This window comes from Pteropus alecto, unplaced genomic scaffold (assembly GCF_000325575.1).
Source record: "Pteropus alecto unplaced genomic scaffold, ASM32557v1 scaffold40, whole genome shotgun sequence".
Taxonomy (NCBI): domain Eukaryota; kingdom Metazoa; phylum Chordata; class Mammalia; order Chiroptera; family Pteropodidae; genus Pteropus; species Pteropus alecto.
The window spans coordinates 14788415-14813997 of NW_006431919.1; the positions used below are offsets into that span (position 1 = coordinate 14788415).

General features: G+C 37.1%; 1 protein-coding gene and 1 pseudogene across 1 annotated transcript; one reads left to right on the top strand and one right to left on the bottom strand.

Annotated features, from left to right (window-relative positions):
• PANK3 (pantothenate kinase 3) lies at nucleotides 1-25251 on the bottom strand. The gene is made up of 7 exons (XM_006906496.3): nucleotides 24977-25251; nucleotides 16511-16863; nucleotides 14117-14370; nucleotides 11981-12157; nucleotides 10005-10128; nucleotides 7197-7322; nucleotides 1-6252 (listed from the first exon to the last, which is right to left on the bottom strand). Exons 1-7 carry the CDS (start codon nucleotides 25002-25004, stop codon nucleotides 6202-6204), a joined length of 1113 nt encoding a protein of 370 aa, XP_006906558.1. The 5' UTR covers nucleotides 25005-25251; the 3' UTR covers nucleotides 1-6201.
• LOC112475299 lies at nucleotides 1553-1666 on the top strand (annotated as a pseudogene).
• Nucleotides 25252-25583: the final 332 nt, after the last annotated feature.

Consider the following 25583-nt stretch of genomic DNA (forward strand, 5'->3'; position numbering starts at 1 on the left):
GTAAACAACTTAGAGAATTTATTTGTAAAGTAGGAAATAAAAAGCATGATCTTAACATTTTAGAATACGAACAAAACTAGAAAAAGTTAAACTACAGAAAAGGCGGCAAAGAGGACTGAAGTTGGCTTAATGGCCGAACAGTACAAACCAGCAAAACCCAAGTTTCTTTCATGCAAATGAGCATCGAGGGAGAGTACAATAATGTTGGCAGAACAGGCCACAACGAATATTTTTTAAATTTACATAAGAAACTGTACATAAATGAAAAAATAAATTAGACAATTTACAAGAAACATTTTATAGGTTACAAAAGGTTATAACTTAGTTTATTATGAATAAAATTTGTAGCACATCATACATTTTTACATCACGGATTCAGTGTTAGAAAAATTCCAACATGACAAAGCTCAGACTCGACAAGAACAATGCGATAGATAGAATAAGGCAACTTAAATTGAAAGGCTTACATAAGTAAAATTAACACACAGATCTATGTATGATTTGGTCAATAACTTGGCAGAATTAAGACAAATGCCATTCAACTTCAGTTTCACTGTAGTTCAAATAAAAAGGGAAAGCAAACGATGTATTAAAAAAATGATAAAACCATCTTAACATGATTTACATCCTAATTCCATTAATTATATTTGGGAAAGGAGACTAGGGTATTGATGTCAGTCCTATAAAGTTATCTTCTGTTTCTAAATGTTGTAAACTAACAAGAGTACCTCAGAAAAAAGTGAAAAATTTCAAAATGGCTTGATATCTGCGACAACTATAGACTGTGCGGGCATACTATCCATGATTCAGAGATACGATATAAGGCTAAAATAATCTCAAACTATTTGCATTATTTATGTATACTTTACAAATTATGTTAAATGCTGATATGTTTCCTTTGAAAGCTACTGGAACTATGAAGTACTGCAGTATATGAAAGATGTTAAGAAATCGCAAAAAAAAAAAGCGCTATCTTAGCATTGAAATTTAGTTGCATATTTATACAATTCAAAAATTTGAATTTTAATTTCATTCACTCCTTTGAAAAATACATTCCCTATTCTTTTAAACATAAAATTAGTGGCAGCTGAGGCAAAAAGACTGAAAATCTAAATGAAAAGTAATCTTTGACTATGGAACGAACCAGAATGTAAAGATTTTGATTTCTTTCTTAAAGAGAAAAAAAATTGATTTCCTCTTACACATCATTCAGCACTAACTATGGTTCCTAAAGTCCCAGCATCAACTCGCTTCTACATTTATTTTAAACAGTACACTGAGAATGTCAGACACATGTCCAATCTGATTATTCTCAGACAATCCTAAGGATAAAAGTATTTTAGGTCTTCATTATATTTGAAGTAGATGACTATAACCCATAATATTTCAACTTATTTGTAGGTAATTAAAATTGTGTTTTATAAATTCCACTATGAATTGTGTTTGACAAAAGCAATAAATAATTCCAGGAGGGGTTTATGCCACAACTGTCTCCACTCACAATGTTCAGAAATAAACAGCTTAAAAGGGCCAACAAAAAAAATCCCCAGTAGTCTACAGCCAGGCCACCCAGAATGCACCCGATCTCATCTCGGAGGTTAAGCAGGGTCGGGCCTGGTTAGTACTTGGATGGGACACCACCTAGGAAGACCAGGTGCTGTAAGCGTTAAAAAAAAAAAAAATCCCCAGTACATCTAATATTCAAACATCTATGGATTTAGTGGGATGTTTCTTTTTATGATGGAAATGTTTTATATATATGATGCCCATATAATTTTGAAGTTAACACAATAAAAATTCCAGATATCTTTAGACTGAAGTACACATACTTTATAAAACCCTCCATAGTACTTTAAGGTTTATCTACTTGCAGGCAATAGTATATTGCAGGCAATAGCTTAATATTATGAGAGAATAATGTTAACATTACATAGAATTCTACTGGTTTGGTGAGAATTCAAAATCTAGTACCTATAAACATACGAATAAAATAAATTCCAAAACATGTTGCCAGTCTCTGAACAAACTGTTCTCATCGTTCCAAATGCTGCCATGTAAGAAGCAAATAAGTGTCCTTCTCAAGATCCCGATAACTGATGACTACTGTAACAAGTCAATTTCGTCATTTTACAAATAAGGTAACATTCAAAGAAGTTAGACCAGCCACCGGTGCTATTTCTAATACAATATGAAATCAGGATCTCATGTCCACTGACCATACGAGCCAGATAACGCAGCAAACAGTAGGTACTGCTTTAAGATGATGTGAACTCTTTGGAAGTAGAAATAACTCAAAATTTCCATACTCGAAATTTAGATATGGATAAAAAACTGATGACTTTTCACACCACAATTTTTTTTAATAGGCTACTATAATACTTTAAAAGATTATCTGAAGATAGAAAAAAAATTAGCTGAATTCCTTCCGTACCAGAATAATAACACAGTAAAATAAACTTACTGAGAAAATAGGACATTATACACATTTCATGGCAAATTATCTTAAACAGGTCAAAGAGTATTATTAAAAAAGGCAACATATTTCTAGAATTTTGTTCAGACATATCACAAAACAGTAAGTTAAATGCAAAAGAATGTACCCACATTTTTCTGGCTATTATTTTCAGTTTTTACATGGCTTTAAAGGAGATTTTCTAAACTATAGTCTCAAATGCAATAGACTGAAAAGCACTGAGCGTTCAACCAGAAAAAAAAATTGACACACTAAACAAAATATGAAAAACTTTGTATATAAGTGGTTACGAAAGACATTTGGAAGCTATCGCCTTTCTAAGCTTTCCGCCCAAGAATGCAACCTTAGAAATCAAGGCAAGGTGTGATGGTCTGCTCTTACGAGGAAAGGGGACTGCTGGACACAGCGGCCAACACCTCCCCGTCAGCTGCCATCACTGTGCTTGCAGAAACGAAAACTTTCAGGAACCAGTACTTCCAATATGACAATCATGCAAGGGCAAAACCTCAGGAATCTTTACAGTCTAATATTTGGCAAATATTCTGAACCTCAGGAAAGACTGTCGATTGCCATGTATATTATTGGCAATGGCACTGACTTCGCCCAAACTCAGAGTCCACCTTTGTTTAGAGTAGCTGAGCCAAGGAATCGCCTGTGTCGATAGGTGGCTGAGTTACTAATACTTTGTCTTTGGAGAAGTCGGGACGCAGAACTAAAAGCCATTAGTTTAAGTCTCTGGTTACAAAAGGCAATCTTTTTTGGGGAGTGGTAGTGGTGTAAAGTTCTTGACCTTGTGTTTTTTTATCAAGCCCCAAAATAAATGGATAGTGCTCCCTGTACTGAAAATTTTATCAGAATTTTTAAGGAATGAAAATTAAATCCGAAAGTTATAAAGAACATTCTCTTGTGTGTACATAACTTAATGAAGAATTAAAAGAGACTCTTCAATCCTTTACAATTGGCTTCTCAAAGTTAGATAAGGTGGGGGGAAAGCTAAGTCACTGGAATGATCAAATTTGCTTCAGTGAAGGAAATACGTATTTTGGAGATTGTGAGAATGTGATGTCTTGGGCAATTTTATCAGTATCATTGGAAAAAATGATACATACTATGATGAGATGGCAGGATGCAATATAAACTATTTTTGGAACAGTCAGAAATACAGCTTGTCTGTGTAAAATAAACTAGCCCAATCTATGCTACTTCCTATCTCCCTTTATTTAAAAACTAAGGTTCCCCTCAAACATTCTTTTAAAAGCCCATATTCATGAAGTTTTAATGGACACGATAGTGTTCATTTTTAAGAGCCAGTTCTAAAATTGCACTAATATAATAGCCACTACCCAAATGTGGCTACTGAGGACTTGAAATGTGGTCTAAATTGAGATGTGCTCTAAGTGTAAAATACAAACTGTTTTTGAAGACTAAATACAAGCAACCAAAACGTAAAATATCTCCTCAACAACTTTTAATATTACATACTGAAATAACATAGGATAGACTGCATTAAACAAAAATATATAATGCATTTCACCTATTTATTTTTTACTTTTTAAATGTGCCTGCTAGAAAATGTAAAATTACGTGTGGCTCGCATTTTAGTTCTATTAGCACTACTCAAGAACATAGGACTTTGTGGCATTATGTCGATCGGGAGTAGAACCAAACCTACTGACCACTGTTGCTTACAGGGAATTTAAGATCATAATCGAAAAACAGAATCTCGGAAGCCTCCATCATAACCGTTACCACTTCAGCAGTCCCGGATTATGCACGAGAAGAGCTAAGCGCCAAGAGTGGCGAGGTGGTACCCACTTAATGTGCGTTTTAACAGGTACCTGCAGTTTCCAAGGGCAAAAATTATCAATCATGGTCCCAAATTAACCAAAGTATTGATCAAATTAACTTATATAAACTTTGATCATTCCATTTCTTTCTGAAAGACTGCCCCAAACCTATAGCTGCTAATGTACAGTTTGTCACAGGAATGTAACTTGAAGTTACTGTTGTTTAAAAATAAAAATTTTGTACAGATGCCTAAATCATAAACTTTTTAAATAAATTGAACAGGTGGCTTTTGGCTGATGTATCTAGTCACTACAATGGCAATATTAAAATAAGACACATTTAGTCATTGTAGGTTTTCAAAGTGACTACCAACTGACATGAATTCGAAGGACCAAATATTCTAAATTCTAAAAAAATTACTTTAACATACTTTCCCCTCTATATATTCACTCCTATTGTTCATGTTCATGTCTTTAAATAAAGAAAACTGAATTTTAAGTATTTGAGCACAAAATCTGAAACTACAAGGAGAAATGTCTTTAACAAGCACCTGTTGATAGTCTACTGACAACTGTTCTCTATGGAGCAAAACTGTGTTCCATAAAAACACACGGTAATACTTCTTTCTGTAATGCAAAGAAGTTTTAAGCTCTTTAAAGCACATCCAGATTTCCTGGTAGTTTAAGGAGACAAGTATTTTCCCCAAGTCTCTCTACTTCATACATCGTAAGAATCTCAAACAACTTCACTGGACTTTTGGACCTCCAAAATGTCACTGCCAAAGTAAAATCTGAATTTATAACATTATAAAAAATGATTCCAAATACAGAACCAATTCCAAGGCAAAGGGATTTACAAATTCTGGAACTATAATTCTTTTATCACCAGAATGTACAAAACACTGATCCTTTTATAATTCTGCAGTACTGCCTCAGAATCCTAAGTTTCAGAACAACTCATCTTTTAGATTTCTCTAACATCCATTTGGAATAAATGTGATTTTGTTGCTGTTCATGATAGAAATAAATCTTTAGCACTGATGGTTCAGATCGAATTAAACAGAAACAACTGAGTCTGGGCCGGAGGCAGACGTGATGCAGGGCGAGCGTGGAACTCTGCCGGGGCTCAAACCACGCTCCACAGGAACAGTCCTGGCATCTCACTGCGTGGACTCTCAAAGAAGTAATTAAGTCTCCAATTAAAAAATAGTCAACATTTTAAAATGGATTGACTAATAAAATACAGAAAGTGCAATGTCACCAAGTGTGTGCATTTTCTAGGATTCATTGAAAATTCAGGCTAATATTTAACAACAGTATTTCAATTATGGCATTTGAAAAAAGTTGTACTTCTGGAGAAAGATCACATAAATGTGCTTTTTTGGGGGGTATATTAAGAAAATTACAATAATGAATAATATTGCCTAACATTTCTAAAATCCCATGATGACCATCTTTGATTGCCATTTCAATTAATTTTGGTACAGGGGTTGTTACTGTCTGCTTTCTAGTAACCAAAACGCACGTAGAACAGATTTGTAACAAATATTCAGAATCAATTATTTTCAAGACCTAAACACTTCTGAGGCATTTTAGATTTGTGTTTGAGCATACAGTACTGCAATATTGGCTACATAAAATAAATAGAAAAATTTTTTTGAGAGAAAGCTCAATTATCAGAGGCTGTATTGCATTTAAAGATTTAACACTGGCTATATACAGGAGGGAAAGCATTTCAGTCGGAAATACTTCACCTGTTACCCAGTCCTCCCTTTCTCTATGGCAACATTTAGCAGCTTACCACTTTGACATTTAAAAATCAACAGGAATAGGGTTACTCTTTTCTTCCTTTGGTTCCCAGTGACAAATAATCCAATAATAACGCCTCTGGTTTTCAGTTCCTCTTGGATGATGTTTATTAGCAGAGACAAACCTGATGCTTTAGCTGAAATTTGGCAGCCCGAGAAGCGCACCGACTGCTCCAAAATATCCCTGTATAATTTAAAAATAATTAATGTAGCTTTTAAATTAGCACACAGTATTAACCGCTATTAAGAAGACGTATTTACATTATAATCTTTTTAAGAATATCTAGTCAGAAATCTATGACTTTCCGTGTTGTTAGTTACTGTAACGAGTTTTTCAAACTGTATTCTCAAAATGTACACCTTTGAAATACCATTTTTAAAGTGTGGGCTATCATGATTCTGTGCCCCTCCCCCCTTTCCTCAGTAAACTTCCTGTGGCTCCACCTGCCACTGCCACAGCGTGCTCCACGCTGGGCGGAGCTGCCCCAGAGCGCACCTTTCCGCCCTGTGCAGTGAGAGCAGCGGCAGTGACACGTGGACACTCAGAACAAACCCTGTGCCTGTGTCAGGAGACTCCATTTATCCGGGTGACCAGGAACAAAATAATTCAAGGTAAATTTACTCAATCTAAAACATGCGAACTGATCCTTGCTTCGATCAGAATTTAACTAGATGTAGTGAATAAATATGCAAAAAAAATCTGGAAGAATAAACTCCAAAATGTTAACTGTACCTCTAGAAGTGGAGGTGAGGTTGTGGTGGGAAGATTAAGGAGAATTTTCATTGCTAAATTATACATTTTTGTACTGTTCACATTTAACATTCGTTATCTCAGAGGAGAAGAAAAATAAAACAGTGAAACAAAATAAATCACCCACTATGTACACCAGCACCCCCAGTATTTAAGGAGTTCACAGACCTGGTAAGAACTGTGAAGCTCTCATCTTAGTGGGGTGCTTTCCAGGTTACAGTAAACCCTACCCCCCCAACTCAAAATGAGGGAGTCAGTATACTACTTAGATAAATTGTAGTTTTATGCTTTGCTTATAAATACAGAGCAAGAAGCAATATATGGAATCTGCATATAAAAGCATGCTATTAAAAGTCACAAACATTTTCCTGTCATACCTCATGCTCTAGGAACAATGCTTTCAGTTGACCTTTTGACCAGTAATCCAGTGCATATGCCAAAAGTTTCATTGAGAGAGTATTGACACGTAAAAAGTTTCCGACAAAGACAACTCTGTTTATTTTCTACAAGAAAAAAAAAACAAACAAAAATACCCGAAAATAAGAATTATGAAGTAGATTTCATAGTACAAGAGGGTTTACAAAATCTCTATTTAAAAATGTGAACAACTACCTTTCCTTAGTGTCTACTGCATTCCTGGTACATACCTTCATAACCCTGAAAAAAAAATTAGCTACGGACATGTCACAACACATTAGTCAAAACCCAAACAATGCACCCAGAATGAACCCAAATGTAAACGGTGGACTTAGGGTGATGATGCTGTGTCAGTACCCGTTCACTGACTGGGGTGCTGGGTGCAGACGGCAGGGGAGGCTGTGCGTGTGGTGTCGAACTCTCTACCTTCCACTCCTTTTCACTGTGAACCTAAAACTGCTCTGAAAATGAAGTCTATTTTTAGAAAGTTCTGGAAAGACTCTAGTAAATGATTATAGATGAGACTCGTTTTTGAAAATGGCCAAGAAATAATCTATTTAACAAAGTGATCTGGAGAAACATTATTGAGATTAAAGGAAATAAACCAAGGAAGAATATCTTAAATGTGTTTAGGATTAAAAAAAAGCTGTAAACTTGGCCAGCATGTTGCAGCACATGCTCAGCAATGACATGCAACCCGTGGACTTTATATAGAATGGGGGAGTACCACTGAGTGGGGTCCGGGCTTCCAGCATTCTCTGTCCCCAGCCTAACCCATCAAGTCACTCTCTCTGCTAAGATTCCACTCAGTAATTTGGTTCCTTAGGTATCTCTATGATTAGGAAACCTTACACAGAGGAACTGGTGTTTGTATCTCCAGAAAACCTATTTCTACTCTCACAATAATATATTGACTTTGAGTATACATTTTTTCACATTAAATTTGGACAGTGTAAACTATGGGCCTAATTACTGTTAAGACAACTGGCCAGTGAAAGTGTAGATCTACAGGGCTAGGAAAAAAGGTACCAGATTACTGTGAGCCCCCAAAAGTGAAATATTGCCTAAACCTAGGTTAAAATGCCTGCTAGCAGCTCTCTCAACCAACTTACTGCATGGTTATTAAGAAACTAGAAAGAGAAAATTCTGGATTTAAACAGAATAATTCAAAGAATTAATTCAGGTTTTTGCACAGCTGTTCCCTGTATTGGAGTCTCTTTTCCCCCAAATATCTATGTCAGATTCTTTCACTTCCTTCAAATCTTTGGCCAAAGGTCACATTTTCAATAAAGCCTCTGTCAACCAGCCAATTACTTGGCAGTTTGTCCTCTGCCACTCTCCGGTCTAGTCTTAATTCTGTTTGTCTAGTTGATTTCCTCTTTTCAAAAATAGCATTTGTCACCTAACACAAACTGAACGGTTTACTTTCACGACATCACTGGAGTGAGTGGAAGCTCCACAAAGTCAGAGACCACTGTTTTCTTCACTGAGGCCCAGGTGCCTAGAACAATGCTTGGGACATGGTGGTCTTTAAATATTTACTCACTGAATAAGTGAATGAATAAACAACTGAAGAGTTCCTTCAAATAGCAGAATTCTCTATTCAAAGTATTTGATATTTCCAAAAATTAAATGGACAAATATATCTACCACATGAAGGCAGAATTGTAATATATAGTCTCCTTCAAATAAAAATAACCCAACTATTAGATAAATCTAGCAATAGATGCTTTTCAGAAATATACATTATTCAGATGTCACGTGAAGAACCAGTCTCAATGCCTTCATAGCCCTGTACAATGCTGCTTGATCCATATGCAACAAGGCAGCACTGTAAAGAAGCCGAGGGCAGTAAGAAAATTTTCAAGCACTTCACTAATCAAATGCAACATTAACAGAACAATAACAACAACAACAAACCCTACTTTTTTATATCTTCAAGAGATTTAGATTTACAGTCATGTGCCCATAATATTTTGGTCAACAATGAACCGCATCTATGATAGTTGTCCCATATGATTATGGACCAGAAAACTTCCACTGCCTAGTGATGTCATAGCTGTGTCACAGCCATCTTAATGTCACAGCACAACCCATTACTCACGTGTTTGTGGTGATGCTGCACCACCGGTCCGTATAAAACTATAGCACATACAAGTGTGTACAGTGCAGAATACCTGATAATACACAACTATGTTACTGGTTTATTTACTAACTTTCTATTATTTAGAGTGTGGTCTTTCTACTTACATATTAAAATAAGTTTGCAGTAAAACAGTGCCATATTTTGCTGGCAGCACCTTCACACATTTTGTGTTTACCAGGTCTCTTGGTTGCATCACTTTTTCTTGTGATTGATTTAATCTCGTGTCGTTTTGGACAGTAACATGCTGTTCAGGCGTGTAGCCTAGGAGCAGCAGGCTACCTCACACAGCCTAGGTGTGTAGCAGGCTAGACCATCCAGGTTTTTCTATAAGTGCACTTAAGATGTTCACACAACGAAATCACCTAACCACAAATTTTAAGGGGCACATGACTGTATTTCTGAAATGGTGAAATGTAAATATCTACTTGTCCGATTTCCAATTTGTATGCTACTTTCTTTAAAGGTAGTATAACAACTGGGCACATGACACGTATTAATGAACCTTGAGATTTAATGGATTAAGAGGTATTCATCCCACAGGCCTCCTTAGGGAACATGGAGAAGCCCTGCTATATGTACATAAAACTCCAATTCACATTTTTCATATAATTAACTTTTTTACCTCATTAACAGCACACATTCGTGCCACAGAACCAATGTTGTTGGTGATAGTAACCAGAGTTGCTCTCGCTAGATCTTCTTTACTAACAGATTCTCGCTTCTCCTTATAAATCATATTCCCAAAACTGCAGAGAAATGAAAAAACAAAATCAAATTTGATAAAACACATTTCATACATTTTGGGAATTTATCCTACAGATAAATCAACACATATACAAGATTACTCACTGATCCACTGAACTGTACATAGGAAAATACTGCAAACGATTCAGGTATCAAACAATGAAGTACCATGAAGCTGCTAATTACAAGGGAGAGAGGGAGGGGAAGGAGTGAAGGAGTGGAGGGAGGGAGTGGAGGAGGGTAGAGGGAGGGAGGGAGGGGAAGGAGTGAAGGAGTGGAAGGAGGGAGTGGAGGAGGGTAGAGGGAGGCCAGTTTTGATGTTTATTGGCTATGTGACTGGGGTAAGCCCCTTGATGTCTCTGAGGCCTGATTTCTTCATCTCAAAAGCAGGGATCATAACGCTAATGGTGTGTGTGTGGGAGGAGTGGAGGAGGGTAGAGGGAGGGAGGGAGGGAGGGGAAGGAGTGAAGGAGTGGAGGGAGGGAGTGGAGGAGGGTAGCGGGAAGGAGGGAGGGAGGAACATAAGGGAAGAAACGGGGAAGGGGGGGAAGAGAAAGGGAGGCAGGCAGACTAGGCTATACTGCCACCAAAGAGTATATTATATACAGTATGCTATTTAATGCTAGGTAAATGTTATCTATTAAAAGTTACCTTCTAAATAAGGGGAGGATAGGGATATGGATTTGTATTTGCAGAAACACTGAAAGGATACTCAAGAACTAATAAAAATGGTTTCCTATAGGGTGCACTCAGGAAAGCTTCTTACTATCTAATTTTCAAATTACATGAGTGTTCAAACTTTAGAGCCTAAACTGGTAAGAGGAAGCCTACTTACGACTTTTTGAAATATTGAACGGTTTCTAAAAACTAGGTTAGTTTCAGGTGTACAACACAGTGCTTGGACATTTATATAGCTTACGAAGCGAAGCGATGACCCCTGTGAGTCTAGTATCCATCTGACACCACAGTTGTTACATTATTGACTACATTCCATCCCTGTGACTTTTTATATCTGGCAATTTGTACATCTCAATGCCTGCCTTTTTTTATCCATCCCTTCAAACCCACGTCCATCTGGCAACTCTCAGTTCTCTGTCATCTATGAGTTTGTTTCTGCTTTGTTCATTTTGTTTTTAGATTCCACATGTAAGTGAAATCATATGGTATTTGTTTCTCTCTCTCTGACTTATTTCACTTAGCATCATGCCCTCTAGGTCTAGCCATTTTGTCACAAATGGGAGGGTTTCGTTCTTTTTTTTATGGCCAAGTAACATTCCATTGTTATATATGTACAACTTTATCCAGTCGTCTATTGATGGGACACTTAGCTTGTTTCCGTATCTTGGCTATTGTAAATAATGCTGCAGTGAACATATGGATGCAGATGTCTTTTTGAATTAGTGTTTTGGATTTCTTTGGATAAATACCCAGAAATGAGATTGCTAGGTCATATGGTAGTTCTATTTTTAATTTTTTGAGGAACCTCCATACTGCTTTCCATAGTGGCTGCACCGATTTGCAATCCCACCAACAGTGTATGAAGAAGGTTCCTTTTTCTCCACATCTTCGCCAACACTAGTTTGTGGATTTATTGATGATGGCCATTCTGACAGATGTGAGGTGCTACCTCATTGAAGTTTTCATTTGCCTCTCTCTGATGACTAGTGATGTTGAGCATTTTTTCATACGTCTATTGGCCATCTGTATGTCATCTTTAGAGAAATGTCCATTCAGGTCCTCTGCCTATTTTTTAATCTGATTGTTTTTGTGTGTGTATGTGTAAGTTATATGAGTACCTTATATATTTTGGATATAAATAAGCAACTTTAATTACAACATAAATGTGAAACTTACCTAGATGCTACAGCCCAACCCGGCAGACCAAATCTTTCATAATCTCCTCCATAAATATCACGGACCAGCTTGTCAGCTTGGGTACTGTCACCTTTGGCTGCCATTTCAAGAGCCTCTTCAAAACTTTCACAGCCAGTCAATAAACAGCATAAGCCCAGAAAGGTACCCCCTCCAAGACTAAAGAAAACAAAGAAATTTGATGAGCTATACTTACACACTGTATTCTTTCTCCAAAGTAAAAGGGTGGAGCATTTATTTATTCAATAAATATACAGAAAGAATATATTGCTAATGCTAAGAGCTGAAATATTAACATATTGAGGAAAGGTAAAAAATGTTTATTAGCAAAACCGAACTTATAAGAAAGAATAAACCAAAGGAAAAAAGTTACTTGGTAGAAACAACGTGAAGACAGGAGGAGGACTTTCTATCCTCCCATGTCTTCATTTGATACTTTATACTTTGCAATTGCTGAAGATATGTTTTTGTGTGCATGAAAAAGGACTGTTAAAATTAGTACCATGTGAATTAAAAGGAGAAAACTCATAAAATGGTTTCTAGGAAATGATTTTGTGAGAAGCCAATTTACTTGAATACAGTGAAGAAATTTACGTCACGCCGGTCATCATGTTAATGGCAGAAATTGGTTCTATTATTCTTTTGGATATGCTCACAAAACGAAATGTCTAACTCCTAAAATCAAAACTTTTGCTCCCTAGTCTCACCTAAATGTCTAACAGCTTCTGTCCTTGAATCACTGTTGGAATGTAGGTAACAGGCTGAATTTCTTTTAGATTTTTGATTTAAATAACAGTAGTCCCCCTCTTATCTGTGGGGGTTACGTCCCAAGACCTCTAGTAAATGCCTGAAACTGCGGATAGTAATGAACCATGTTTCCTTCCTATGTATACATATACCTATGATAAACTTTAATTTATAAACTAGGCACAGTAAGAGATTAACAATAACAAATAATAAAATAAAACTATTACAACAATATATTGTAATAAAAGATGTGACTGTGGTCCTCATTTCAGTGCTTTCTGGCCTAACACGCTGCCATCAATCAGGACGCGTTTCTGTTCACATCTCCCACCCGCAAATTAATGCCTTTTCCATATTAACGAAGCACTTACCACATATTCTGCCTGTAACTTTTGCGGTTTGAGGTGTGACAGCAAAACTAGCATGTTACTTTTTTTCTTCTTCACACAGAAAATTTGTTCTTATCATAGATCTTAGGAATCTCACCATACAATTTTTCTTCTTTCCTTATTAAGAATGTTCACCTTTTCAGTTAAAGGAAGAACTTTAATGCTTTTTCGTGGCATATCCAAATTGCCAGCATCACTACTCTTGTGCTTTGGGACCATTATTATTGAAATGAGTTACTTGAATACAAGCACTACACTGCTGTAAAATCAGTCTGCAACTCATGGGCAGGGAGCATACGTAGCATAGAGACACTGGACACGGGGATGTTTCGCAGGCAGGACAAAGGCCAGCATGGAGACTTCGTCACACTACTCAGAACGGCATGCAATCTCAAACTTATAAACTGTTCATTTCAGGAAATTGCAATTAAATAGGAGTCTCCACCCTCTTAAAAGTTTAAAGTACACATAAGAATCGTAAGAAAAATTTAAAAATCTCACTTCACATCCATGTTTCAGATAGTATAGAAAATTTTATGGAATATTTGGAACATTAGTATTATCCCATAAGGAGCTCATCCTATAAGAATTAATTACAGTGTTGCCCAATATTCTGTATGCAGTCAGCATGTGGCAAGCTTTAGCCTTAAATGCATCTATAAAAAAGTGAAAAATGAAAAAAAAATGCTTTGGGGGAAAAAAAAGTTACAGGAATCATCAGACAAAAATTCACTCTTAACATTATGGAAATTTTAATGCCAGTTGATGCTAATGAAACATAAATACGTAATGATTTTGAGTTGTTACACACATACCTTATTAAGCAATATTATCTGCAACACTTATATTTGCACACCTACATTTTTTTTGGTGTTGCACAAATACCTGTCATTTTCCCGATGAGGCTAGTATTACTCTATTGATTTCACTTCTATGCACAAAACAATATGAATGCTGCAAGAAGAAGAAAAAGGTTACTTACCTTGTCCCAGTTACTCGTTTGTAGTTGTCTTTGGAATGGACTGCTAAAATACTGACTCCCGAGCCGATGTTCACTACCAGCAGTGGGTAGGGATCGTCCAGGTTAAAAGGCATCTTTTGGCATCGCTCAGGTTCTGAGGCATTAGCAAAATAATAGCACTCTGCTTGTCCATTGAAACTGACAGAATCTATATACAGCAAGCCCTTTACAAGGCAGTCAAGTTCATCTAGTTTGTGCAGGTGGAGGTTTCCAATCTGTAAAAAAAAAAAAAAAAGGAGAAAAAAGTTTTATGAAATGAACAAAGAATAGCATTCAAAATACTGACTCAGTTGTACTGTATAATTTTCAAAATCATCTATGACCACCATGTTTTCACTTGTTGTTTTGTGTCAAAATCTCTTTGGGACTTCAGCTAGTCCGGTGGTTCTCAGTGATGGTGGTTACTTCTGGAGGCATTCTGGAAATCTGTGGGGACATTCAGTTCACAATGATGGGGGCAAGGGGAGGACAAAACTCACATTTAGCAGCAGGGACTTGGGATTCCACATCTGCAATGGGTGGGGCAGTTATGTAAAACAAAGAACGATCCCATTCCTGCATTACCTGTGTTTTGACAGACATTTTGTAGGTAGCAGTAGGAAAATGTATAATTATTTGAGCTTATGTAAGTAAAAAAAGTATCTGTATGTATAAACACACAATCTTCTTTACAGTTTTAATCGATACTAAAATGCTAGGATTGCAACCATCAAATAAACTGAGGAAAAACGGTACTTCTTATTGCTTGAAATTTTACCAAGTGCTGTATAGCACCTTGGAAGATTGTATCCCCAACAGCAATACCGAACGGTACTTCTTATTGCTTGAAATTTTACAAGCACCTTGGAAGATTGTATCCCCAACAGCAATACCATTTATGGTATTTGATTCTCCAATAAAATATACCGTATCAAATTTAGCACTTGTGGCTTTAGAATTCATGGTCAACATATGTAAGGTGCTGGCATCTACCTCATTACACTCTCCCGTGTGATCATACGCGAGAAGCTACCTACCAATAAATATACACCTTAATTCCCTGTCTTCATATTATAGTTTGGTTATTAGTTTGAAATTATTAAATTCATTTCAGGTTAGTAAAGAGTTTATTATAAAACATTTGTTATGAAAGACCTCAGCTTAGATACCACTTTCTCTGGGAAGCTTTTCGGTTTTCTAGGACTCACGTACCATTTCCCTGTGTTCTGTGGCACCTGTTTTCATAGCAACAGTACTAATTGTAAAGCACTGTACTCTTATTTGTAACTCGCTTATCCGTGTGGTCTCGAATACTGCACTCTTTGAGGACTAAGTCTGTCTTCCTCCTATCACAGTGTCTAGCACAAATGACATACTAGATGCTCAAATAATAGCTTAATGATTGAGCATCAACAAAATATTACAGAATTTCATCTCTAGAAAATATTAATACTGAAAAAAAAAATTAGAACTGTGTATTTGGATAACAGTATTTTCAATGGCCAGGTGAAAGCTGGCTCCAAGGACATTGCTTTTGACAAACATGTCCAAACAGACTGGTCGCAAATTTATGTTCAAATTAATAAACTGAACACAAATCAGTATTTCCATCAAAGATAAAAAATTTTCATAAAAATTTAGACTTTTAAAATACCCCAAATTACAAGGGGCTCACTTATGTGAGCTATATAAGTGATCACTTATGTTCTAGTAACAGACTTTTCTTATGTGAATTGAGAAATTAAATGGTGTACATGCATATATTAAAGGAAAATTAATTTCACTAGCCCCAAATATCAACTTTTTAATCTTTATTTTAATGAAAAGGACTAGAAGTCTGGCAGAACTCTACTAGCATATAACTCAATGCCATATTCATAAGAACCCTTTTGAGACAGGCACATAAAACCAGGCAAAAAGGGTAACAGGGACTTTCCATCAGGTGACTACTCATCAAAAGCCACTGGCTTCAGTTAGGATTTGGGAAGGAGATGGCCCTCGGACAGATGACTATGTGGCTAATATTTAGAAAAAGCCATGCAAACGTAGCACAGTTATAATGAAAGTAATTCAAACCCCCTTCACGTCGGCTTGTACCTTGCTAAATTCATTGAAGTCTCTTTTATCGTAGCTATCCCTAAGTTGGCAAGTTTTACCAAATACTATGAACAATCGCTACAGCAAATCTGGGCAGTTTTTACTCATCCTATAAAGGTGTTTAAATGCCCCAAATCAAAAGCTAGTCTGAATACATACTTCCTCTGCAGCAGTAGGAGGACCGCGTCTAAGAAACATGCCACATGGAAACCCGGCCTCATATTTGAAAACCTGAAGTGAATGGCTACTGATTTTTGGCTTTGAGTAACAGATACGTACTGTACGAAAATCTTCTTCAAACTTGTAAGCACCACCTCCTGTAGCACATAGCACCGTGTGTAATGTTGAAAAGTTCTTGTTTCTTCCCATTTGGATAAAAGTAGGCAGGTCCTGCGTAGGAAATCTGATAAAGTGCAGGTTCCCTCTCCGACCAAAAAGTGTTAAATCCTTCAGTTCGAGGTGCACATCCCGAATGCCGGTGGATCCGTACGCCACGTTGGAAGTCAGGTATTTCCGGATACTTTTCAGGCTCTCGACCTCTTCTTGTTCTTCCTCTGCTGTGATATCAATAGGTTCGAAATAGGAGAGCTTTACTAGTGTTCCCCCAATGTCCATGCCAAACCACGGGAAAGCTGCGGATAAAAAAAAAAAGTATGTATGTATTTGGAAATGCAAATTAGGAACCAGTTATTTAGCCACAAACTTCATTTACCTGCCATTATGGGGTAAGACACATCTATGTGCAACTCACCTTTTTCTCTTTAAAGCATAATTTGCATCTTTTCTAAAGACCCATAACACAAGATGCTAAGTTGGCCCAGGGCTTTTTAATTCGTGGTCTGGTAGGCATTCCCTTTCATTCAGAAAATATTTAACATGTGAAGAATTTGGACCAATTCTGTTTTGATAAACAGGTCACCACCTAGGGCTTAAAAACGTTTCTAAGAAGATTTTAATGTAATAAAATTGGCCAATAATCACTTTGAGTGACCCCGAGGGAAAGTACCTCCTTAAAATGAAATATTTTCTTTGCTCATTGAGCAAATAGATTTCTTTGGTACACCTGGTTGATCAAATGAGCTGTTAATGCCGTCGAAGGTAGGTGTACCTAGGGGCAGGCACATATGGGCAGGCCACACAGTTCGGGTTTGGGATTTGGTGCTTTTCTCACTAACCGGGCTATGTGACTTTAGAAAAGCCATTAACTTCTGAATCTTAGTTTCCTCAATATCTGTTTCTGTTCTCTGGGATCTTTTTTATTATGAAAGAAACTCAAAAATAATTTAATACTTAAGATACATAGACTTCAAAATGCCTGATAAAATGTATTAACAATTTTTAATGTAAAGTCAAAACTAGTTCCCTCTAAAATTGTTTCTTAAATATTCATATTTTACTTATTTGCTACGTACCATTAGAAACCTGGAACATGATTCAGTAAGAAAGGATTCTATACATTTCTCTATTTCAGAATTTATACTTATTGAAATCGGTAAATGCAATTATGAGGAAGGAGTGACTCTCATTTTCTTCTGGAGATATAGCTCACTTATTTTTGTATTTGAAGCCCAAGTTACAGATCCAGCTCTACATTAAGGACATTCTTAAGAAATAAACTTTTTAAGTAAAATGACTTTATACTTTAATTTGGGAAGCTAAGGGAGCAAGACCCTCAACAGGCACTTTGCTTTTATATCACCTGTAGATTTGTATAAACTACTAAGATGCAGAAGAAACTACATTTTCTCAGTTTCGTTGGGTGGCTAGCCACTGAGGTCATTTTAAGTAATACATTCTTGAAACGAACGATAGGCTATTTGCAATTTCAAAAAAAGTAGGAACCATATAATATATTTTTAGGAAAAAAGAAATATGCTATCATTCATTACATTTTACTTTCAGTTTATTCATGAAATGTAGTATTCCTGCTTTAACAGATTTATGTAAAAAGTTATACATCAACTTTCTTCCCCTTTTTCAAATAAATCATCGGTAGCAAGCAGCAATAACAGCAGTTACAGATGGGAAATTCATGGCAAGTGTTTGCCTGGACAAACACGTTTCAAGAGAACAATATGGAATAGCTCTATTGATCCAATAAACCAGAGATTCCTTCAGATTTTTCCTGGTCTGCTGAACAGATATGTAACTAGGATGCTTTTCAATGGGCATTAGATAAAATAGGAATCCTTCTGACATTACGTGGCCAGAATGAATTCTACTTGATGCTTGATCATAGACTTCATGGGCAGGGTGGTGTGGAAATCACTGTTGCCACACGAAATACATTTTGGGACAGAAAAATTTCTACCGATTTATTAAGCTAAAAACCTTTATTTGCCAAAATTCAAAACACATTCAAAATTATTTAACGTTTGCAGTTTTTCTTTCTGTGCCTTTGTCAGTGTCAAAATATACACACAAGTAAAAACGTTACTCAGCAAACTACAAAGGTGAAGCATTACCAGATTCAAAGTGCATGCCATTTGTCTTTGTTCCTAGGTTATAAACACCTGAATAGTCATTCTTAAAAATTCCAGTTAACAAGTGAAGAACTTTTAATTCTTACACAAAACCATGAATTAAGTTTTAAAGGAACCTTACTGCCTAGGAAAGTATTTTAAGTTTATATTATCTATAAACTTAATATTGGAGAGTAAGAAATTATTTACTTTTCTAAAGCTCTGCATGATGACCAAGTGTTCTGACCCCAAAGATATACCAATAGCCAATTCTAAAATACGTAACTGGAGAGGGTAGTAGGAAGGCTCACTGAATGAAATCGTTTCTAAGTCTAGATCGCAGGAAAGTGTTAATTGTTTCACTCTTTTTGGGTATAACTATCATGAAAATAATAAAAACCTTCATCTGCTGCTGTTTAAGAAGGCTTTTGTTGACCTATTTGCATGAAAAAACCCAATTTGTCCTATCTCAAAAAGTAAACATTATACAGAAAGTAAAAAGCATTTGTAAACAAAGCTATGTAATATGTTACAGTGTATCACACCTCTCATTTGTTTTAAATTACATTAAATACTGAAGAATATTATAAAATGTATAGGTAGATAAGGCACAAAGAATAATAACCATCAACAACCAGGAACACATGAAACAGAACAGGACATTACTGTCAATTTTAAACCTTTGTGTGACCTACTTGTTCATATATTAGAATAGAGAAACAGAGGTTCTATGAAATAATTCAATTGAAAAAATCATTATATATCCTTCAGGGTTACTGCCCAGAGGCAGGATTTTTTCAATCAACAATGCAAAAAGCCCAAGATGCACATCTAGCATATTAGCTACGTCGGCTCTTTTAGTGCTGTCTCTTCTTAAACGGAGGGTAACTAGAGATGCTGCTGTCTTTTAGACAACACATTTCTTAGTAGCCATGATATGCGAACTAGTACATGTCCCTTCTATTTCTAGCAGTTCTCAATTATGACAGTTTTCTTCTTAATATCAGGAAGGTAGGGACTGGAAAGAGAACTCATCCTTGTCAGTGGCTTCAATTAAAAAAAAAAAAACAAAAAACCTTGGTAATAGCCACTTTTACATACGGAGCCTTTCAATTCAGAAGTTCTAGAATTCATTTCCTTATGCCAGAGAAGCTATCAACATTAAAAAGTATGGGGGAGGCAACAAGAACACAACACAAATTCTTAATTATGATCCATTCCTATCATTTAGATATTGATTTAATTACTAACTTTTACATTTTCCAGTGCATTTAAAAAAAAAAAATCCTTATTTGTTATTTTGTCACTGGCCAAAATTAGAAGGGGAGGGGGCACGGAGCTCAAATATTATTTATCTGCAGTGACCGTATGAAAATGTAAGGTTATTAGGTACAACCACAGGTCCACTAATAGCTCCATGAGGTAAGAAAAATAAGTTTCCTAAGAAGTCAGGCAAGTATCTAGCTTTGTTGCTTCCAGCCAAGGGCCAGGTTAAAAGGAGGTCACCAGTGAGAGCACAAGGAGCCTACTTCAGACAATCGAAATATTTCTTATCCTTAAAACTCTCCACTGCCAAGGTGGAAAAAGGAGTCGAAATACATATTTAAAAAACAAAACACAAGTACTTAGATTATGGCAAATATATAAACAAGTACTTTGATTATGGCAAATATATACCTCCTCTACACTGAGAATATCCTAGTGTATTTTGGTCTTCAAATAAAATAGTAGCTCTGATTCCATTTCTGGCCAGAGCCTAAGAGAGCTGCCATTAGTTCCCTTTTAAATTACAAAAATATCCAGAACGACCATAAGCACAGAGTGCTACCATGAACTATTTCTTATCAGATAGATTATAAATGTGAAATAAGAAACCCACACATCCCATCATCTTTTTAAATGATTAAACAGCATTAGATATCTGGCCACAAGGGCGGACTGTTAGTTTCTAAAAAGCTGCGTTATAAGTTTGGTATCTTGCTAATAAGCATCGGTAAAGGAATAGGGGAGAATCATTTAATTGCTCTTGGCCCAATGCAGATTTCAGCTCAAAGGGATCCTATGTCAAACCAGGATTTAATTGTTCTTTAGCATAAAGAGAAACCAGATGCTGAAAATGTTCAAAACATTACTGGATTGTTTTAAGAACAAAGTTCTAAAATGGGCATATGTACTTGTAAATTCTGGATATGCTTCAAGTTCTTTGATAAAAGAAATTCACTTTTCCTAATAATCATTCCAAATAAAAAGTAGTGTTTTGAAACAGATTAAGAAAATAACCATCTTCACACCTTCAGTATTATAATTCCTTAAAAGAGCTTCAAGTAAATGTTTTTTCCCCTTTGGCAAATTACGTACATCTAGGAGTTATTAGAAACTATCATATCCAATTGTCTCGAATTATCTACTGAAGTGATAATTCTTTTACATTAAATTTACTGGGGTGATAACATTATGTAAATTTCAGGTATATGATTCTCATACCTCATTTGTATGTTGCATTGTGTGCTCACCACCCAAAGTCTAGTGTCCATCCCTCAGCATGTATTTGACCCCTTTTCCCCCTCTTCTTCCTCCCCTGCCCCTTTCCCCTCTGGTAGCCACCATTCTGTTGTCTGTGTTTATGGGTGAGTTTATTTGTTTGCTGCTTTCTGTTTTATAGCCCATATGAGTGAAATTGTATGGTTCTTGTCCTTTTCTGTCTCACTTATTTTACTTAATTATCTGATACTCTCAAGATCCATCCATGTTGTCGTACATGGCACTATTTCATCATTTTTTTTATGGCTGGGTAGTATTCCATTATATATATGTACCACATGTTCTTTATCCAAACATCTGTCGAAGAACACTTAGGTTGTTTCCATGTCTTGGTTATTACAAATAATGATGCAGTGAACGTGAGGATACATATATCTTTGCAAATAAGTGTTTGCAAGTTTTTCAAGTAGATACCCAGAAGAGGGATTGCTGGGTCACATGGTAGCTCTATTCTTAATTTTTTGAGGAAACTATAGTTTTCCATAGTGGCTGTACCAATTTGCAGCCCTACCAGCAGTGTATAAGGGTTCCCTCTTCTCCACATCCTCTGCAACTTAGTTCTTGTCTTACCGATAATAGCCATTCCAATGAGTGTGAGGGTATCTCTTGGTGGTTTTGATTTGCATTTTCCTTATAGCTAGTTACATTGAGCATCTTTTGAGATATCTGTTTGACCCCAGGGCTTCAAATATATGGGGTCAAATATATGTCATCTTGGGGAAAGTGTCTGTTCAAGTCCTCTATTCATTTTTTTTAACTGGATTTTTATTGTTGAGTTGTATGAGTTAATATATATATTTTGGATATTATCCTTATTGGAGGTATCATTTCCAAATACTTTCTTCTAATCAGTTGGTTGCCTGTTTTGTTGATAGTTTCTTTTGCTGTGCAGAAGCTTTTTTAGTTTGATGTGGTCCTATTCATTTATTTTTGTTTTTACTTCCCTTGCTTTTAGGGTCAAGTTCACAAAAACTCCTCTGAGATCAAGGTCTGTAAGTTAAGTACCTACCTATGTTTTCTAGAAGTGATAATTCTTAATTTACAAACAGGCCTTCATGTTTTACAGAAGCAAAATACAAACATATGCTATAAATACTTCTCTGGTTTTGACAAAAACTTCAGGTATCTTACTCTTGGGTTAGCAAAGCAGACTCGAAAGCCTGTATTACATCCAATTTTTAAAAATATGTGTGTATTTTACTATCACCTCATTAATCACGTTGCATACCATACAGGTAAACAAAAGATGAAAAACCTGTTCCTTAAGAAACCATGTCAGTCAAGGTATAGAAGAACACATGATTTTTCGAATTTTTAGTATCTTGAGTATCTAATATTTAAGCAGTGTGAAAAACACAAAGGCAAAGCAAACTATCATTATTTTGGTTCTCGTATATTAACTAGCAAAAATTTTCCATTAATGTTTGACTTCATCCTTTCCCTGGAGTTGAATTAACACATAATTTCAAATGCTAATCTTTTAGTCAGAAAATCTAGAGGAAGAAACCAACTCCTTTTTAAAAAATTTTCTAGTCAAATACATGCATTTGATTTACAACCTAATTATATATTAGAGATATGTCTAAAAGCAAATGTTTTCTGACACTTAGGTGAATAATGTAAGAAAGTGTGTGAAGCCAAAGTCACTTGTTTAACCAGCATGAGATACAGCTTCTAGTTACTGGTGCTGCTATAAAGGCCAAATGATGCAATGCATGTAGATAGCGCCTAACACATACTATGAGCTCACTAAATTTTTAATTATACACACACGTATATAACACATTATACAAGTACTCAGAAACAAAACAAATATATCTTCAGCTAACCTGAGTGGTTTAAAAAATTAGAAATAACACTTTCCAGTTACATATATTTCCAGGGCAGTTCATACTTTCTTTATCACACACACACGATGTTCTTTATTTTTACCATAAAGAATTGAGTAAGCAGTAAAGTCACCTTTACTGAAGATGAAAATAGTATTTTAGACTTCTAAATCCAATTAACTGCCTATTTTTTCAGAATGACCCTATTTCAACATTAGTGGTCTCACAATGTACCACAATGTAATAATAGACAACTTACTTTTAAACAATAGATACTCTTTTATTTCTCAACCTAAAGTTTATTTTATAAATTTTTAATTATCATCTTTGCTGAAAACAACTTTGACAGAGGTAGTATTCATAAGGGATTATAAGTTTGCCCAAATCTAAGTAACCAAATCACTAAGTCAAATAGGAAAAAATACCTTCCGAGTCAGAATCTGAGCTTGTCATAGTTAAACTCATTTTACTAAATGGAAATTCAAAGACAAGCAAAGAAAATGTATGTGTCGAGGGAAGATGTCCAAGTATTTTACATAATGCATCTCTTCAAGATTAGTTTAATTCAGCAAATGTAAATTGGAAGTGTTTCTATATTTGTTATTTCAGCCTTCACATCACTATTTTATAGGCTCCTTGAACAAGAACCCTTTAGCTATCACAAGAACTCATCATTCCTTTTTTTTTTTAATTGGCAAATATAACTACCAGATGGGAAAGGTTTGTGTTTCTCCTAGGTATTTAGACTATGCCCTATGGGTGAAGAAGAAAAAACACTAGACTATGAGTCAGCTGACTTAAGCCCTCAACTTCTTAGAACAAAGTTGGTTGGCTTAGCCTTGAAAAGTTACTCTGGGGCTCAGTAAGTTCAAATTCCTCATTTGTAAAATCAAGACCAAATTATCTTACATTTAAATAGAGTGCTTTGGCATGTTGTGTCTCCTTTGAGGTTTACAAGAATCCTGATGGGTGGAAAAAGGTGTCAGTGCTCCCTTTTATAGCAGATTTCTTAGAATATTGGCAGGATCACGTGAGACACACTAAAACCCCCAAAATACCAACACAATTCTAAAATATAAACATGCATCACCACATTCTTAGTTGTTCTGGAAGAATGGACTTAAAAAGTATGACAATCACAATGGCTGAGTGATTAAACAGGCCATTTACAGCAGTAAAAGGGTTTTAAAAGACTAAAAATAAAAGGGAGCAAATGAAAGTTCCTCTGCTTTCTTAAAGCATGGAAAGAATGTTTTCAAAAGCACATGCATATGTAGTTTTAAAAAAATCTCTTGAGTATTCACCAAAATATTTAATAGTGGTGAATAGTAGTTAACCACTAATAGTGGTTAGCTCCGAGTGGTGGAAATATCATGATTTTTCTCTTTATCTTCTTTTTTTAAATACATAAACTAGTTATTCTACACAAAATTAAGCCACTGGCAGTTTACAAGCTTGTGTGTTTAAAAGCTCTAGTTGTAACAACAGTGACAACACCACGGAACCCAGCAGGATTTCAAGGACACAAGCAGAAAGCCCAGAAATCGGTAAAAACGGTGGGTGAGTGCCCCTGCGCAATTTGACAGGCATGATCACTCATTTTCAACCCGACTGCAGAGGAAGCTGGGACAGGGAACTGGTAGCTAGGGTCAAAAACTCCCCCTTGTTCCGTCCAGGTTTCGAAGAGGAAGTGGGAGAAAAGGGTCAGGGGGCGGCAGGCGTAGGTCAGGCAGGTATAGGGGGATGGGGAGGGAGGGGGCCGCGAACCCGGTGCCGAAAGGGTCCCTCCACCCGCAGCCCATGCGGGGCTCTCGCGATGAGCGACGGGCTCGGAACCAGGCCGCTCCGCCAGGGGCTTCCAGACCGGGCCCCAGGTGCTCTCCCAACCCAGAGGGCCCGAGCCCGCATCTTACAGGGTTTCTTGGCATCCTTGATCTTCATGGCGACGGCCTGGGGGACGAGCGGCAGCCAGGAGAGTAGTGGTGGTGACTCCGGAGGTGGCTGGGCAGCGCCCGAGGCCCTGCCCGTTCCTCCCCTAAGGCCCGGCGGGCGGGCGGGGCGGGCCTGGGGCGGGGCGGCAGCTCCTGAGGTGAGGCCGGGCCTAGGGGGCGGCCCCCCACCTCCCTCGAGGGGCGGCCGGACCCAGCGAGCTGGGGAAGCCGCCGGCCTGGCCGCTCCGGCCTCCCCACCCCCCGCCCCCCCACAGCCGCTCCAAACAAAAGGCCCGGGTCCCCCAGCCGCCACCGCTGCACTGAGAAATAGCCCGCCCAGACCGAGCACCCACGTGACGCGAGCCCCCCTTCTCTCGGCTCCCGGCGCGGCTGCTGGGGATTGTAGTTCTCCGCGTGGAGCGGCCCGGCTCTCCGGCTGCAGCTGGGCGGGTGGACTACAAAGCCCAGGACGCATCGCGCTCGCTCCTCCGGCCCCCGCCCCATTCCGGAGACCGCCCCAGAGTGGTCCCAGAGAGAAGGGGGCGGGGCCTTGGTCACGCCAGCGCCGAGGCCACCAATAGTGACCCAC